Source organism: Conger conger, chromosome 11, assembly GCF_963514075.1.
Source record: "Conger conger chromosome 11, fConCon1.1, whole genome shotgun sequence".
NCBI lineage: Eukaryota > Metazoa > Chordata > Actinopteri > Anguilliformes > Congridae > Conger > Conger conger.
Window position 1 is genome coordinate 20,027,474 of NC_083770.1, and position 19,483 is coordinate 20,046,956.

Consider the following 19,483-nt stretch of genomic DNA (forward strand, 5'->3'; position numbering starts at 1 on the left):
GGCAAAATCCCACAGCCCCTTCAACCAACTGACCCTCGCCCATACATCAAGCAGAATTCTTTCATGAACAGCAGGATCTATGTCTTACCCGGTAACACGGCACAGCTGGAACGAGGGAAGGCTTTTTCATACACTTAAGCCAGCAGTCACATTTCATTTAGGTTCCAGGAATACTGCATTTTCACCCACTATTTTATTACATTAAACAAAATATCTGTCTTAACAAGCATTTTTAGTCCTCTTAAGTAGAAAATACTAGCTCGTTATTGTTTGCTTGAAAAGTGAAATGTTCTTAGCCCATTAGCACATCTTGAAATACATCAAATTGCCTTACCTAATTAGCAATATGTTGTCTTATTTAGCAAAAAATAAAAGATTAAGAGATAAAAAGCTCAGATTTAATGTCTCAATACAAGTACTGGAATACTGGTTAAGAATGACTTCTTTTCAGTTTTTTGCAGTGTATAAATAAAGAGGTCTGTGTAGGAGAATACAACTATTCATAACTGAAATGGCCAATAGCACTGTGAGAAAATCCTTTAAAAGCACCTGAAACAGTTAGGCATAAAGGGCGTTCCCTGTGTGGTAAGGTCTGTGGTGAGTGGGTGTAACATCAGACTAATTTATGATGAAACTTTCATTTCCCCAAATATCCTTCAAATGCTCAGTCCAGTTTGTACTTTGAGCATCGCATTGTTCAAACGGATACAAGTGGATGACCACTGGGACATTAAGAGATTTGTCAACAAGAATCAAGTATAGAAAAAAAAGGAGCAAACATACTGTATCTTGAGCAGTGATTGTGTGTGTTCCTGTATTTCTATGGGGAAGGCTAAATTGCTAATGTGATGTAGAAGTGGAATTGGGCATTTCAACACAAGACACTCGGCATCGCAATACACACCATGAACTTTTAGCCTCCATAGAGAGAGGGGGGAGAAAAAAAAAAAAAAAGATCAGCAGAAATGTACAACCAAAGATGACTAAGGCTCAGCGCATATCTGCCCACCCTCAGAAGATTACTGGCAGACAGCGTTTAAAAATAAGTGCCAAAAAAGTTCCCAGAAAGCTGAAATAACCATCTGCTGGGCGCGCACACACATTCGCTGAGTGGGCACGGCCGAGCTCTGAAAATACCCCCAAAACGGGCCCCCGCCAGCCAAAAACACATACCTTTCTTCTTCTCTTTCTTGGAGGGGGTCTTGACAGGGGGCTGTTCGGCCTGGTTGTTTACGTTGGACTCCGCCTCTGTTGACATGGTGGGAGGGGCCAGCCTCACGGGAGCGGCAGGAAAGGGGCGAAAACGCACAGGGAGGGGGGGTGGGGGTGGTGTGCTCTCCGAAAAAACTCACTGTCTCAGCAGCCACACACACTCAACAGCGCCTGCAAGAGGGAGGACAGGGAAACGCAGGGGGGTGAGGAGGGGGATTAAGAGAAAGTGGGGCAGAAGGGGGAGAAAAGAGAAAGAGAAAAGCAGATGAAATGGGTTGACGTCTCAGCTGAGTTTACTTTACTTTTCAAACCGCATGCCTTGAACTTCCATGTCAGCTTTTATCTTTTATGTCCTAGCTCCGCTGAAAAAAACGCTGAAATAGATGCAGGTGTTGATGATCTGATCTACACACACATTCCCCGTCTCATTCTATACATAGGACTGTGCTACCCATTGCTGGGCAGGTTAAACTACAGCTTAGCAGCCAGGCAACCTACATTTTCTCCAATACCTTAATCCAGTACTTACAAGAGGAATGTTTTTGTATGACACACCTATTAAAGAGTTGCAGCCGTTCTCTTTTTCGGCCTGCGGTAAGGGCCGGTGGCTGTTTAATACTCCGGGGTAAGGCTGGAGGAATGTTCTGCGTTTGATTTTAAAGCGAAGCCACCAGAGACGCTCTGATTGGCTGCAGCAGGGAGAGGAGGAAACGCAGCACCCCTCCCCCACCAGAACGACCCCCCCCCCCCCCCCCCCCCCCCCCCCGCACCGGCTGCAGGCCCCTTCCAGGAAGTTCCAGACTTGCCTGCATCTGGGATTCATAAAGAGGCTTTCCACACTACCGCCAGCTTTCCTGGTTTTCCGTCCAGAAACTGGAAACTCTTTGCGCATGTCTCTGCGCTAACATGCTAACGCTATGGCTGCTTATTGCACATTCCCCCCCAAAATAACAGGACACACGTCCACAGGGACTGTGGCATACACACCGTTTATGAATGAGGCCCCAGGTACTCTGACTGCAGAGTCGCACAAACAATACAAACACCGTTGTGCTGTTAGCAATGTTCTTCCCAAAACAGAGAATTCTAAATCAGTTCGTCATGAGCAGGGAATGCCAGCCGCAATAAAAAAATTGAAATGACTCATTTCATTTGGGAACATTCTATCTTGGGCCTCTCTTCTCTCCGAGTTGGGAAATTATTTAGTCTCAAATGATAATTTAAGGGAATTAGACTTAAGACCTTAATCATACACAACGCACTGCATTTCAAAACAAGGCCACACAGGGTTTGCGAATGCCAAACTTACAGGCTGTATTTCACATCTTGTTTATGTGGTCCTCATTTCAGCATGCTTTTGCTAGCGTGTATACGATATTTCTAAAAGAAAACACTTTCAAAGTACATGTCTGGGCAGAAACTGTTTTAATAACTTGCATTATGTGTATCGAATGCTTACGCACACAACTGAGAAAACCACACAAAAACAATAAGCCAGAGAGTCAGGTTTCCCCTCGTTCTCACGAGGGAGTCTCGAGGCATCTGCACTGACTATTCAATGTGAAAAATTGTAAGCAAAATGCCAGCTATAAACTAAAGCCATGCAAAATGTAAAGGCATTGGTCTTGTGCCCAGACAACTTGAATTACTCTAAACACAACCTTGGGTTCAACAATATCCATCACTGTAGTGATAAACAGCATTTACGAGTAACAAACTGTACTTGCTTGTGAAATTGCCTCAAATGAATGGCAAAACCAAAACATCAGGCAGACAAACACTCTTAACCAATGGGAGAAGTATTCACAGTTATTTTATTTCACGATTGTAATGCATCACAGTTCACAATGCAGTGAAAGCCATTACGCCCTTCACGAGCCAAGAGTTTCCCCAAGGTCTGTACACTGCTGTGCACACCCGACAGTTAAAACTGGACCCAAACACACTCGCACACATGCTCAAATACACTATACCTGTGGTATAGCACATTACACAAGTGCATGCCGAAGGTCATTGGCACAACTGCAGAACACAGGTTGGGCGAGGTACAATTTGCATAAAGTGTCAGTAGTCCACAACCATTTTTACATTTACATTTTTAGTCATTTGGCAGACGCTTTTAATCCAAAGCGACTTACAAGTGCATAGGTTCTACCATAAGTCAGAGCATCACATCCAGAAACTAGCAAAATACACAGGAAATGCTGTTCTAAACATAGTTGTCATCAGAAGTGCATTTTTTTTTTTTTTTTTTTTTGGGGGGGGGGGGGGGGGGTTAGACAAGGATAGGGATATCAGAAAGGAGGGGCAGGGGAAATCAGGAGGGAGGACTAAGGTAGAGTTTGAAAAGGTGGGTTTTGAGTCTGCGTTGAAATAGGGGGAGGGATTCTGCTGTTCTGACAGTGGTAGGCATGTCATTCCACCACTGAGGAACCAGAACGGAAAACAGGCGTGAACGTGCAGCTCGACCGCCAGGTGCACGTAGAGAGGGAACCGTAAGGCGACCAGAGCTGGCAGACCGGAGTGGTCTAGCTGGGGAGTAGGGAGTTAATGAGAGGTCGATTGACGGAGAGGACTTAGCAGGGATGTAGAGAAGCTCAGTTTTGGCAAGGTTGAGCTTCAGGTGATGGGAAGTCATCCACGCAGAGATATCAGCCAAGCAGGCAGAGATCCGTGTGGTGATTTGGGTGTCGGGGGGGAAGGAAATGAAGAGTTGGGTGTCATCAGCGTAGGAATGATAAGAAAAGCCGTGGGAAGAGATAACAGAACCAAGAGACATGGTGTATAGCGAGAAGAGGAGAGGCCCAAGAACCGAGCCCTGCGGGACTCCAGTTCGTAGGGGTTGAGGGTCGGAGACTGCGCCGCTCCAAGTCACCTGGTAGGAGCGACCAGAGAGGTAGGAGGAAAACCAAGCGAGTGCAGAACCTGTGACACCCATCCCAGACAGCGATGAGAGCAGAATCTCATGGTTGACTGTATCGAAGGCGGCTGACAGGTCGAGGAAGATGAGGACAGAGGAGAGGGATTTTGCTTTAGCAGAGTGCCTCAGTGACCGCGAGCAGGGCGGTTTCAGTGGAGTGGCCACTCTTGAAGCCAGACTGGTTGGGGTCATGGAGATTGTCCTGGAGAAGATAAGTGGACAGTTGGGAGCAGACCGCCCGTTCCAGAGTTTTAGCGAGAAAGGGAAGAAGAGAGACAGGCCGGTAGTTGTTCAGGGCAGAGGGCATGGTGCCGGAAGAGAGGGAGGTGTTGATTAGAGAGGAGAGAAAAGGGAGAATGTCGTCAGATATAGATTGTAGGAGGGGAGAGGGGATGGGGTCAAGAGGACAGGTGGTTGGGCGGTGGGAAGTAAGGAGTTTCAGTGTGTCGGCGTCAGAGAGGGGAGAAAAGGAGGTTAGGGAGTTGGGGAGGGTAGGAGGGTCAGCAGGGGTGGAGGGTTGGGAGAAGGAATTGCGAATAGCATCGACCTTCTTTTCAAAGAAGGAGACAAAGTCATCAGGTGTGAGTGATGAGGGGGGTGGGGGGGAGAGGAGGCCAGAAGAGAGGAGAAAGTTGAAAACAGTTTGCGGGGATTAGAGGCGGCCGCGTTAATTTTCGAGTGAAAGAAGGAAGATTTAGCTAGAGAGACAGAGGAATGGAAAGATGATAAGAGGGCATGGAAGGAAGCTATATCACTGGGGAGACAGGACCTTTTCCATTTTCTCTCCGCCGCCCGCAGTTCGGTTCGGACAGCTCGTAGAGCATCAGAAAGCCAAGGACTGGGGGGGGAGGCCCGAGCTAGTTTGGTGGTGAGGGGACACAGAGAATCAAAGGAAGATGAGAGGGAGGACATGAGAGTTGTAGCCGCATCATCGGGAGACAGTCGAGAGAAAGACTCCGCAGATAGTAGGGAGGAGAAGATTGTAGATGAATATTGAGTCCATGAATATTGAGTCTAGTTCACATGGAAAATATAGGCCAAGTCAGTATGTATGGCATGTGAAACTAGAAGCGGGGCATGGTACAATAGATATAGCAACTAGCAACTAGTCAAACTCCAAAGACTTCCGTCTTCCCCAATCGGCAGAAACAAGCGGCAAGCTCTAAATCAGGCATCTGTGTGAAATTATAACTCTAACATAAACTGCAAAACTATACAGCAGGGAGCAGGACATGACCTTTAGGATAACCGATTGCTGACTGGACATCTGGTTTCTCGACCTTTTCAGTGAGAGCAGAGAAACAAAGCCGATAGGGTCCAGAGGGGTGGAGGGGGTAGTTATTTAAGCACAAGGTGAGTCAGACTCTCTGGCACACCATCTAATTCATTCAGCTAATTAAGAAGCGAGAGAGAGGAAGGCCATCATTTCACGAGGCTTTGACTGTATTTCGGAGAAGACTCAGATGGTTGGATGTGTGAGGAGCTCCTGTTGATCCTCCATCCAAAAGAAACAAAACCGTGTGCTTAATATTATGCACTCACCAGCTTACCTAGAGTAAACTAGAGACTAGAGTAAAACCTGTAGATACTGCGGCCCTCCAGGCCTGGAGTTTGACACCGCTGAATTGAACGAATCCCCCTCACCTTAGCTGATGTGTGAGTAGGTATAACCAGGTAAAAGAGCATCTGTGTGTCACCCAGGTGGCTGCCATACAAACCTGCCATTCCAGGTAAGCTGCCCTCTCTACAGTGCCTGAGATGTATGAGAAACATGACATAAATGCAGCCCGTCATTAGTGTAATTACTGGTATTGGCAGGAGTAAAGTGTCAGCATTTTAGCTAATGACATTACGTTTCCAACGGTGTATAATTTGTTAGGCTTGCATAAAACACAGCATTTTTATGCCTGCATAACAAAACTGTAGCATTTTCAATACGCATTTTCAAATAGAGGACTAATAGAGGAATTCCAATGAATCTCTCATCTGAGTGAGTATTTCTGAGGAAGACCATGACAACACAATAGAGGGCATTTTCAGTGGCCCCATTTTATATAGGTGAGTATCTAAATACTTTCTCTAAATATTTTATTATTCAGTATGCTTATAAATAAGGAGCAAGCCTGCTTCTGAATAATAAATAGCACGTGAAATCATGGAATGCATTTGACTTGTTGATGGGGGTTGAGTATTTTCACAAAAACCTTAATCAGTGAACCTCAACAAATATATTAGTATACAAGATGGTATTATTGCAATTATTTACTTATTTTTGTAATGATCTTTACAACCTGTTGCAGTCTGAGGATAGCTGCAAAGAGAGGGAGTTTAGGACAGAGAGGTAGGGAAGGGTGACAAGCAGGGGGAAGTGCAAACACTTTTTTTCAGGATAAAGGTTTAGTAATCAAAATGCAGTATTTTACACTTCACTTCAAGACCGATAATATCATTTAGTTTCCATGTGTCCTTTTGGAATCTTCAAATGTTCTTTTTGGAAAACAGCCTAGACATAGATTAGAAAAAAAACAATGCAGTGCTCATTTTTGGTGACATCGTCTTCAAATTTGAAAGAGGATTTGTCCAGTGTTGTGACTTAGCTCCATTGTGTTTCTAATCGCACCAGCCACAGCTACAATAATCTGTATCCAGTCAAGAACAGAAAATATTTTCAGTGAGAAAAAAGCTTAACTTTGTGTTAACTTTATTTTAGTAATATTTGGAGTAATTGGAGTAAATCTCAAAGGGTTACCTTTCAGAGGAGTCCAGGATTCTGCCTGTAGTCAAAAGGGTTCAACAATAGTAACCATTCTATTTTGGGTATGTCATTTTTAAGCTAGTGTCAAAAAAAGGGGTGATACGGGTTAAAAAATGGCTGAATATTGCGGTCAATCAAACACTGAAGATGCCATTTTGTTCACCCTGAGAAAGTTTTACTTGAAGGTGGAGGTAACTACAGCTCTGGTTCCATGGCAGTGAAGCAGACAATAACAGCCAGTTCCTGTGGTAGCTCATGTCCTTGTCACTTTTTGCAATTCATCAGGGAAAGTAGTGTAAAAATAATATAGGCTATAAATAAATAGATAAAAACAGTATTAAAAAAATGTACTGACCTGCTGGCATTGAGCATCAGCACTATTGTAACCCATCTAAGGTCGAAGAGAATCCAAATTTCACCATCACACTCAAGGTGAAATGTCTCAACCTTACTGCTCCATTTGGATGTGGTTCCACCTTGCATGCAAGACATTATGTAACTCAAGTTCAGGCAATGTTTCCGAAGTCTATCGGAAGAGGCAGACAGATAAAACTTGCCTTGTGTCATAACACCATGAAACTCCATGGTGACAGGACTGTGAGGTCGATGGGGTGAACCTACAGTGGCAGGACAGTTTTATAGCGTCAGGACAAAGGCTAACTTTATCACCATTGCTTCCGATAGCCTTTGGAAACACGGCCTGAACTCGAGTTACATAACGTCTCACGTGCCGGGCGGTCACCACGGCCAAATGGAACAGCAGATATTTTGGTCTTTGCAGCAATGGTGAAATTTGGATTCTCTCCAGATGCTCTATGCCAGCAGGTTGCAGCAGGCCTGCGTGATTACTATCGACCCTCAGTCGGGCCGACAATGACACGGTAGACAATGAACTTCAATTCAATTTCATTTGCAAATGCTTTTTACAGAGGACTGTGACAAATACGTTTTACAGAGTAACGGAAGGGGAATAAAAACACCATGCCAGAGCCCCAAAGTAGCAAGTATGGGAGGTAAAAAAATTAAATATAATAATAATAAACTCCCTAGTTGGGAGACAAACCCCCACAAACCCAGCTATAGAGCTCATCCTCAGCTGGCCAGAAAGGGTTAAAGGTGGGATGGATTCAAATGGGCTCATCCGGTAACAGATAAAGCAGAGCACTAGCTGGAGGAGTAGGAATTCCAAATGAGGGAAGGTACAGTGAGCTGTTTAGAGGGGCGGGGCGTTTCAGAGGGGGGGGGGGGGGGGGGGGGGGGTGATGCAGCTGGAGCTCCAGAATGTGACGAAGCGGGGGCATGAACCAGGGCAGGAACAGGAAGGAGGAGTACCCATGTGTTCCTGGGAATTGGAGACAACAACTCCTGACACAGTTCCTATTAACGGCACCACTTCTCAGCTCAAATCCCCATTGGTCCCGATTCCTGTAGGGCACCCTTCTTTCTCTGCTAAAGAAACGTCCCTGGAGAGGGTCTATCAGGGGGCACACTCGGCTGGGTGGAGGATTTAAACCCCATTCAGGCGACTTCTAAAGTTGCTCCTGCCAAGGCTCCCCACAAGAACAACATAAATATTTATCCTCCACTGGTATCCTGACAAGACCTTTTTCTCTCTCTCCGCCTCTCCCTCACTCACACACATTCTCTCGCTCTCTCTCCCTCTCAACCTTTCTCCCCCTTCTTGGTCCTCTCAATGTCTTTCCCTCTCAATCTTTCTGTCTCTCTCTGTTCCTCATTCACTCCATCACCAAACTGTCTCAGGGAGACGTAGGCAGAGAACACCTCAGTATGTATCCAAGTCCTGGAGAAAACAGCAGGGGGGTGGTCAGCGATGGGTGTACCCAGTATCCTTCCTGTCCCCTGGAGCCTGATCCACCCCCAGGGTAGGCCAGGCCCCTCTGCCACGGATGAATGAAGTAAATACCCACTTCCAAAGTGGGCAAGCACTGGGCCAAATGAGCAAGCCCAAACAACATGCCAGAAGCCCACTTTCCCCCACCCAAGCTGGAGGGACCAAGCCAGAAATGAGGGTCCAATGAAGTCACAGCGAGACAACTGGCACTGCAGAGACTCCTTACCGCTACTTTTAATCCGGGGGGGGCAGCGACTGCTCAGCATGAAGCTACAGCAGTACCGGTGATGGTAAAAATAGGATGACTGAGATACCACCATTCTGCAGTTGAGCATTCCAGCTCTGCAAGTCACCAAGCACCGCCCAAGCTACATCCCGTTTTTCCTTGGAGAAAGTAAGTGTGTATGCTAACTGCTAACAGTGAAACAGGACAACACTGCTGTGCATATGCTAACTGCTAACAGTGAAACAGGACGACACTGCTGTGTGTATGTTAACTGCTAACAGTGAAACATGACGACACTGCTGTGCATATGCTAACTGCTAACAGTAAAACAGGACGACACTGCTGTGTGTATGCTAACTGCTAACAGTGAAACATGACAACACTGCTGTGCATATGCTAACTGCTAACAGTGAAACAGGACGACACTGCTGTGCGTATGCTAACTGCGAACAGTGAAACAGGACGACACTGCTGTGTGCATGCTAACTGCGAACAGTGAAACATGACGACACTGCTGTGCCTATGCTAACTGCTAACAGTGAAACAGGACGACACTGCTTTGCGTATGCTAACTGCTAACAGTAAAACAGGACGACACTGCTAACCGTGAAACAGGACAACACTGCTGTGCGTATGCTAACTGCTAACAGTAAAACAGGACGACACTGCTAACCGTGAAACAGGACAACACTGCTGTGCGTAGGCTAACTGCTAACAGTGAAACAGGACGACACTGCTTTGCATATGCTAACGGCTACCGGTGAAACAGGACAACACTGCTGTGCGCATGCTAACTGTTAACAGTGAAACAGGACAACACTGCTGTTCTAACGGCAAAATACCACAGCTTTAAACGGCATCTTCTCCCCCACCGGTGGCGTTTCCATGACTCCTGTTTACCACGGAGACAGGTGCTGGAAAGGCTATGCATGCCTCTGCTGTCAGATGCCGAAATGACTTTCTGGCGCTTTCCAAACAACGGACACAACAGCCAGGACGCATCAGCACAAAGGAATGCACTCCCTTTTCGGGGGGGGGGGGAAATGAGGTCAAAAATTCGGAAAAGCCATCTTTTCACCAGGAAGCAGATTACCACTTCAGTATCACAGACCAGTCCAGGGTCAAATACATAATTGTTTTGGATTCAAATGCTCTTCTACGCTTTACTGAGCATGGCTGGTGCAGACCCTGCCTTTGTGTCCTCTTGGTTGGCTCAATTGCACCGGGCAAGATCAATCGAGCACAGAAAACTGTTTGAATCCAAAATAAATACATATTTGACCCAGGTCACTCAAAATCTGCAAAAGGCTGAAAACGACAGTCTAGCAAGATCAATTCAACTTCCACACACAATCGGAGACCGCAACTGTGAGCGCATTATGGGTGAATAAGGTTGTTCCTTTCTTTTGCAATAATTCACTGCTAGCTTATTATAGTGCAGTTCTCCACTAATGAAAGTCTGCAGTTCAGCTTACTGCTTTAAAGCAGAGCAGTGACTTTCCATACAGAAAAGAAAGAGGCAAACACTCAGCAGGGAGTGATCGGTCATTAGAATGAATGATTTTAACAGTTCCCCAAATGTCCAGCCCCAACACATGCACTCTATTAAGCACATTTCTTATACCTCCAAGTTATGATTTTATCAACCCAGTGTTTTCAATATGAACTGAACTGTAGACTGAGGCCTCAATTGTATACGATGTCGAATGAAAGAAGACTCTGTTAGAAAGAAAAATAACATTTTAACCATTTTTCTTCTGCCATTGTGGATAATGTAACACTTTAGATACGCAATGTTCACTTACAAGAATAAAGAAACTGAGAAACATTGTTAAATAAGTGTACAATGGCTCATTAATCCGAGTTATATCAGCTGTTATGCTTGGTTGGGCTTTAACAATATTGTTGAACCTAATGAGCATAAAGACAACACTCTTTGAGTCAAAAGTTCCATTTCAGTTATATTTGAAAAGGAGTGTTTCCATATTCTAATTTCTCACTTCAGAAATTCTAAAGCTTTAAAGAAACAAATCCACCTTGAATTCACAGCCTATAACAAGAGGCATTGTATTTCAGAAAAGGCATTCATGTGGATAGCAGTATTCAAACATCCATTTTAAAACAAGTTAAAACCACAAACTGGCGTGAAATTAAGTCTTGAAAGTCATTTTCAAGCAGCTCCAGCTTTGCTTTCAGTGCCTTTTGTCCCATGAAAATAAATATTTTTGGTCGCCATGACAATAGTCAAGTAGCAAGAATTAATTCAACAATTACAGTATAGGCCTATTGTTTCCACTTTTTTAACTGTAGCATTCCCCATCTAGCTAACAGGAAATTATTAGATACTCTATTCTGCGTGAACCTGTCAGATGGAGGCAATGGGGTCTCAAATTACAGGGAAAAAAAAAAACTCAAGCCTATAACATATCATTTTTCCATGTGTGGTCTTACTAACGTGCAACTGTGGTCATAAAAGCTCTCAAATTACTAGTTTGTATGTAGGGATTTACTGTATAAGAGACGCCAGTATGTAACATTCTATAAAGTTTTTTTTTTTTTTTTTTCCCTTTAAGCATTTATGCAGTACCTTTTAAAAAGGGAAAGGCGACTGCACTCAACCATTCAAAAACACTTTAGTCTTCCTTTGCCCCGTCTATCAAGCGTTTCTACTGAAGACGGTCTTTAATTCCCTGTTGACACGTTAGTCGTCTCTTCCACCGCTTCACAATGGAGGGCTTCTCTTTGCTTTGCAATGCAGCACATACCAAAGAGTAGCTTATGGGTCCCATTTGTACCGGATGGAAGAGGAGGCAGTCTGCAGTTCATTTCATTAAAAACAATGATGTCGGTTGACTCCCTGATCTGGTTGCCCTTACCACATAGAGCCTACATCAATAACCATCCTTTCATAGATGGAAGGGTTCTGACCCAATGAGCAAGATACTGCAAAGCCTTGTACATCCAGCACAATGCATACCATTGCCTGCAGACTTAAGGCATTCCCTTTAAGATTTACAACTTGAGTTTGGGAGACAGTATTTATCAAGTGTAACTTTGGCATTTAAAAAATGTGCTGAAGGAATGATCAAAATAATATTTGCCTGGGTGATAAACATTACATTTTAATATCAGAACTATGCCATCTGTGAATCTGGAACTGCTATACACCATTGAAAGTAGATGGTGTATGGTGACACAAACAGGATCAACTCGAACAGGATCAACTGAAATGTGTTTGCCATTGTGCATTTTTCCAAATTAAAAGTATAAAACGGTGTTTGTTTTTGAAAGCCCAGAAAAGCCATGTCAGTTCCTCTTATCTTGCCATGTCTAATGCTCACTCTAGAGCGACTATAAAACATGGAACAACAAATGGATTCAACCAACTGTAAACACAAATGACCTCTCTCAAACTTTTCCACCTGGCAACATTCAGAAAAATATTACTTGAGCAGAAATAACCAAGACAGGAATATTACTACTTGAAACACATTTTGTACATCATCTCAACCCAGACATTATGTTACATTACAGGCATTTGGCAGGACATTGGTCTATGTGCTGCAGTAAAGCAGTATGCCTTTGAAGGGTCAATGTCACCGTACAACAAAAGGGTCGGTCATTGTTAATCAGACACTGACCTTGTCACAGGTCATCGTACCCAATCCCAGGTTAGACCTGCAGCCACCACTTCCTGCTTCACACATTCTCTACAGCTTTGGCTGAGCTCATTGGGTCATCTGCGAGTTCAATCCTCCAAGCTCCGCCCACTCAGAGTCAGGCATCAGGTGACCTCCCACAAGGAGATCTTACGAATGCCAAAGAGGTCACCTCCACAAGGAATTAATGCCTCACAAATTAAGCCGGGCTGCCAGTTTATAGTCTGTACGCTTCTTTGAGAAAATGAAGTTCAGAGGTTGACCTTCTTTATGAACCGAAAGATGGGTAACAAATGGCTGCACATCTGGTTCTGACCTGGTTTGTGTTTTTCCCCCAGCAGTGACAGAGGGCCTGTAAGTGATCCTCCAGATTGTGCATTCTTCTTCTTCTTGTTGGGGAGAGAGAGAGGCACAAACAAACGTGCGGTTCAAAGGTTAATAACTCCCCGCGCTGTGCCCACAGTGAAATTCCGGTCAATATAACGGCCAACTCACGAACCGCAGTCCCTTTCTGCACCAACCTAAATACAGGTTGACAAATCAAAAGACTGACGAATTGTCCTTGAAACGGTATATAAATGTTGCAAAGACAGCAAAGCCTGGAAATGAGAAGGAAAAAATTTGAGGAAAAAGGAATCCTTGAGATTCTTGCATTCATCGCATGCTTCCAGCACTATGTAAGGAACAACACAAAGCCTTGTGCAGGTAGGGGAAAGGGGGAATGATTCGCGAGAGCTGAAAAGAGTGGAGGAAGGGAAGGGGGGGGGGGGACGTGGTGGGGCGCACCCACATCTGGATGCAATAAAAGCGCACGTATTGCCCCAGGAAAACGAATGGCTTTCTCTGCACAGAACTGGGCCACATCGGGCCCAAACAAACGTTTTCAGAACCGAGAGAATTCAAAGCAGAGAGGAACCAATCAACAGCGACATATACTGTATTTTTGAATTAAAAGCAGAAATTCCATGACTTTTCCCTGTCATGGGAGCCAGGCAATGGCTGTTGAAAAGGCTAGTAAAATTGTGCATTCCTGGAAGCTCTCAGGAGAGAGGGTTCATGAGTTAAGCAACTTTAATAGATAACAAATCTTCCTTTTATCCGCCCACTTTAATGGGTCTTGAGTGTACACTGAGTGGTATTTCAGAAAAAAGTGAGAGAAAGGTGAGTTCGGAGGACCCATGGATATACAGTGTAATTTGAGCATATTTTGTACATCGAAGTTTGTGCTCCACTGACACAAAATACATACTGTATGGATCATATTGGACACATATGGGTCTGATATGTTGTTCCCTTAAAAAGGATGAAATGAACACACACAGCTAGTGAGCTGCATTGAAATTGAAGGCAGAGATCAGACATGAATGACAGTAATGCCTTAAATGTATGCAACAACTTCAAAGATCCAAACGTACAGATAAGCACTGACAATATTGCTTAAATGTTTGGATTTATGAGGTCTGCATAGAGGAATGTGCAAGATTTAGCACACCAAGCAGCTAATATCCTGCCATCGGTTCAAAGGGGTGTCTGCAAGATCTCTTCAGTGAATCCTGTTAGACAAATGGATGAAAAGCAGCGCATCAAAGTAGGCCCATCACCCTGTTTTATGCTACACACAAGAGTAAAGGAGGGAACTAAATTCTAGAAAAAGGGGGGTGTGTTAATCTGGACCAGGGGCATAGGTTTCATTTCAACATGGGGGGGGGGGGCACATGACGCGGGGGGGTCTGGGGGTTGTCCCCCAGGAAATTTTGAGCATCTCTCACTTAATTTCCTGCATTCTGGTGAATTTTTATGAACCAATTTGCTCCACTTCTGCATCAATTTATTGTGTAAATTTATTTTATTTATGTAAAGGAAAATACATCATTCAGGTAGGCTACCCATATAGTGACACAAATAAAATTGAATATAATTCAGTAAGGCTCTCAGGCATTCTGGATTTCATATATTTATTCTCCTGTAGCTATTTTTCAAAAAATTCTGCCGACAGTTAAAATAACAAAGAAAAACCTAAAGTATTTGGAAGTGAAAATCATGCTATTAGCTCCACGGATGTAGCTACGTTATTCTTAGCTCATGCTACAGCTATAGGGGCCAGCTAGTTAGCTAAACTTAACTGAGGTGCGAAGTTTTGCGAACAGAGAAAATGTTTGCTTTGAAACTGTTCGATGGCTTTTAAGAACATTCCAAATCGAAATCTTCCCATTTCCCTCAGTCCAGCTTAATCATTGTTCGCCGCAAATCTTTCAGACCGTTTGCAAACACAGCGAACAGAATGCTAACGGAAAAAAATGAAATTGTTTGCAGACGTTATAAACTAGACAACGTTAGCGTTTCATCCGCAGATATTCTCATTCGGAAACACTGAAGGTAAAACAAGCGTGATAGCTACTTACACTCGACTCACTACACTATCATGCTTCCGCAACGGTAGACATAGCAACTGCGAGTGAGCGAGGCCGGCAGACCCAGCAAGGTTAAGATGGTATGGTCCAGCAGGGGTGTACGAAATAATTGTAAAATAGGTAAGAAGGATATCTAAGCGTTTAGACCCTCTGTGCTTATTTTTACCTGTATTGGGGAGGAGGTTATCATTCATTATGTTTTGGGGGGACAAATTCACCTCTTCTAAATATTGAGGGGAACATGTCCCCCCTGCCCCCCCCCTAAATCTACGCCCCTGATCTGGACATAAGACGAACGTTATAGCGTCCAGTAGGTTATTTATGTCCTTGGGATACCAATTAAAATATAAACGTGCTATCGTAGCCTTTTTGACGCCTGGTGTCTCTAATGTAAACAGTACAGTACTGTATATAGGCTATCATTCATCAACTAGCCAGGTCAAGCAAACAGTTTAGCACCAGAATCTGAAGTGCATGACATGGCGCCTGACCTGAATCCCAGCTGCCCGTTATGCGGTTGGTGGAACACCAGACTTGCGAAATACTGGCTCACTGTACCGTTACCACAAACGCGGAGAGTAAAACATTTTCTTGCGGTCTTCAACACCATTCTGCTTTGATTAGCCTATATTAGGCTAGCCGACACGCATTTGCAAAACACAACTCCCCATTCAGTCGACTCATCCTGTGTTTGTAAACTTGAAAATCACAAACAATTCGCATATTCTCACGTAGACTAACTCCGATGGCTGAACTGTCAATAGCCACATATTTATGTTGGCGTTTCATTGTCTGAATCACCTGAAACATGACACTGCACACCACGTCACGTCACAAAACCTAGCAAGCATCACAATCCATTCCATGTAACATTTGCACCTCACAAGCAGTAAAGGGATGCAAATAGCTTTCAACCATAGTCTATTATAAAATAAAATGAACATAAAATATGTTGTAAGGGTACAATTTCAAGGTCTTATACTTGACATTCGTCAGTTACGGTCGAATGTTATTGATTACGAATATGATAGCATACGAATATGAAGCCGACATTCTTTTTCTGGATAGTTCTTATTTTCACCCATCAGTACCTAGCACATTTCATGTGGCATTCAATTCGACACGACATCATATGACAGTTCTGAACTAAAATGTATGAAACCACAAGATTAAAATGATCCTCTAGCCTAGAATAGCTAGTGCAACCAAGGCAAATGTATCATTAGCAAGCAGTAATGTTAGGCTACCTAGGCAGCAAGGATTAACAATCTAGCAAGCTGTGTCCTTTATTTTGTGCCCGTTCACTCATAATCATAGGCTGTTTATTGCTTGATACGTTGTAGCACGTAGTAAATTAGCCATGACAATTCCTAATCGCAGCAAACAACGTTACGGGTTCATTTTATGTGTTGTCTAGTCTTTTGAAATAACATGGAATGATATGATAATGTTTCACTTTAATCTGCCACTATTTTAAAAGGCACATCGCTTGACCCATCAGCTAGGGTTCATTTAAAAAGCGTATTGCCAGCTAATCAGTTAGCTTTAATTGTGTTTTTATCGCAGTTTTCCTCGCTAACGGTTGCAGTTTCAATCCATCCTCACTAAAAAACAGGCAAGAAATATCCGTTGACTGCTTGAGTTAACAACATGCCCTCATCGTCGGAAAATATCTTGGAATATCCAAGAAATGCCTTCTTTCTTTGATTTTACACTTACCCACATCTAGCTAGCTTGCTTTCCTCGGACTCGACATGCTATTGGAGATTTACTCTACCGACAGACAAGATGACACTGCAGGGTCCAGTCGACTTTTCCCGTTTCCCGTCCTTATGTGAATGTAAAACAAACTGTAACGTTACACCTCTGCTAGCTCTGGTTCTAATCAGAGATATTGGCAGTTAAGGACTGCGCAGGAATGCACTGCGATGATCCCGCTGTCTGGACCGAGTAACTGCTGGGTCAGAAGTTTAACTCCCTCTACGCCAGTGCCGCAGATACCTTGCTTATGATCCCAGCTGGCCACCCCTTCTTCTGAACTACCAAGAAACGTCAAACATGTGGGCGGTGACGTGGAAAGTTATGGTGGCTACCCCCCTTCCTCCTTTTTCCTTTCTCCTTCCATAAAGAAATTAGGCTGTGTACTCAGGAAATGTGTCCCTTTGTAGTGAATTTTAACAGTCTTTTCCTTATGTATCACATGTTTGTACTATTTGACACATTTTTTTCATTTTTTCAATTGATGTTTTTCTTTGTAATACGCTGCTTGGTTAGCGAAAATATCACATATTTCCAAGTTGAGCAGCAATGCCCCTAAAATCTTCTAAATAGTTCCCATACAAACAAGAGAGTGAAATAGTTGAAAAGTGTGACTCATTCTGATTTAGCTCAAAGATGAAACAATTATGAACCTGTCAAAGTGCAATGGATATTAAATGCTATTGTGCTGCAGTAATGATGGTATAATGCTGGATGTCTGCAGATACTGTAATTTTGCAGTGATGGTGCTGACATCCTATTGCCTTATTTTCCCAGGTTGATATTTGCAGTACACCCAGGGGTGTCAAAATGGGGGCAATGGTTGAACTGACTATCTAGGGGCCCAAAGTGAAGTGGTGGGTTGGGGGGCTCAAAAGACCTGGACAAATAAGTTTGCTTTGAGAGCCCACAGATACTGCATTTGCACAGGACCCAGCTTTTCATGATCCACCCATGGTTACTGTACACCCTACTCCTCTAGGAGTGGGTTATCTCAGCAGTCCTCTAGTTTATGGGAACTGACGTCCTTCCCCCAGCTCGGGGGCACCGTTGAGGTGGGATGCAGAGGTAATGGTGTGTCTGCTGCTCTTGGGGGCTCTGGGAGGTATTCTGCTGTTCTGAGTCTCTGTGCATAGTGTAGGTCATGTGACCTTCCCATGGTGCTTTCCCTGATGGTGACCTAGGGGCAGGCAGCTGTGTGTGCTGCAGTGCTCAATGGGGACAGTCCAGTCCACAAACACATGCACACACACACACACACACACATGCACACACACACACACACACACACATACACATACACACATGCACACACTAACACACACACACACACACACACACATTCTCACACATACACACACATACACACACATGCACACATACCCACACACATTCTCACACATACACACACACATACACACATGCACACATACCCACACGCATTCTCACACATACACACACACATACACACATGCACACATACCTACACGCATTCTCACACATACACACACACATACACACATGCACACATATACACCCCCCCCCTCTCTCACACACACACACATACACTCTCTCACACATGAACACTCACACACACACACATACACACACGCATACATATACACACACTCTCTCTCTCACACACATACACTCTCTCGCACATAAACACTCACACAGACACATATACACACGCATACATATACACACTCTCTCTCACACGCAGACTCACACGTACATATGTACACACACAAACACACACTCTCTCTCTCACACACACACGCATACTCGCTCACACATAAACGCTCACACACACACATTATATGGATTACAGCGACTCTTTGAAATAAGCGTGCACTAATGTGAGTTTACACCTAACAGACTGATCCTGATTGTGATCAACAAGTCCTCCGCAAGGTAACCACACCAATCTTCTGTACAGCACATTTTTTCCCAGTGGAATGAAACTGTAGTGCACTCTTAGGAGCTGTGGCGATTTGAGGAGAACATGGAGTCTGCTTGGAAACAGAAAAACAGGATTCCTTCATGTGCTGTAGCCTAACTGTGATTGGCATCATGGGAGATGACTCACGACTGGGCCCATAGACAAACTGTAGTCCTCAAAATATGTAGGAGGTTCTGTGAGCAATCATGTTGGGGAAGGGGGGTGGGGCTTGGGGAGTGATATTAGCTAAAATTGCATCTATAGTAGGAGGACAACAGTCCAATATATCTGAGAGCTTGAACATACAACATACAATACAGTACGTCCTACATTGTAACAGCAACATAAAACAGACACGGCTTTCAAACAGATGCTTAGGATTACCACACAAAAAAAACCTGAGGGCTCCCAGAAATGTTACAACCCTTGCCAGTAAAAGAACATGCAGGATGGCATAATTCTGCCGTTTTTCAGCGTTCCAAATAAACTGGTGTCTGTTGTGAATGTCGCGGCTGCTCCGATGAACAGCTTTGCAGGCACTTCTGAGCCAGGCTGGGGTTCGTATAATCTGGCCCTGGAAGGAGCTTCACTCACTGTTTCCTTCGCTTGCATCAGAAACACGCTCAGTTCTGAAAGCCCAAAACTTTCAATTAATCTAGAGTGGAGGAGGTAAAAAGATATCACATTACAACATAGGATTTTATGGGTGTTGGGGCCAAATGTGAGATTTCATGCAGACCTGGGTCAA

General features: G+C 44.1%; 1 protein-coding gene across 1 annotated transcript in view; it reads right to left on the bottom strand.

The window, feature by feature from the left end:
• The window catches only part of si:ch211-204c21.1 (disabled homolog 2), a 35,229-nt gene extending 18,179 nt beyond the window's left edge, over positions 1-17,050 (bottom strand). The window contains exons 1-2 of the mRNA XM_061260774.1: positions 16,755-17,050; positions 1,174-1,383 (exon numbers count right to left, since the gene is read on the bottom strand). Coding sequence (XP_061116758.1) covers positions 1,174-1,258 — 85 coding nt within the window. The 5' untranslated portion in view covers positions 1,259-1,383; positions 16,755-17,050. The remainder of the gene's footprint in view (positions 1-1,173; positions 1,384-16,754) is intronic.
• Positions 17,051-19,483: the final 2,433 nt, after the last annotated feature.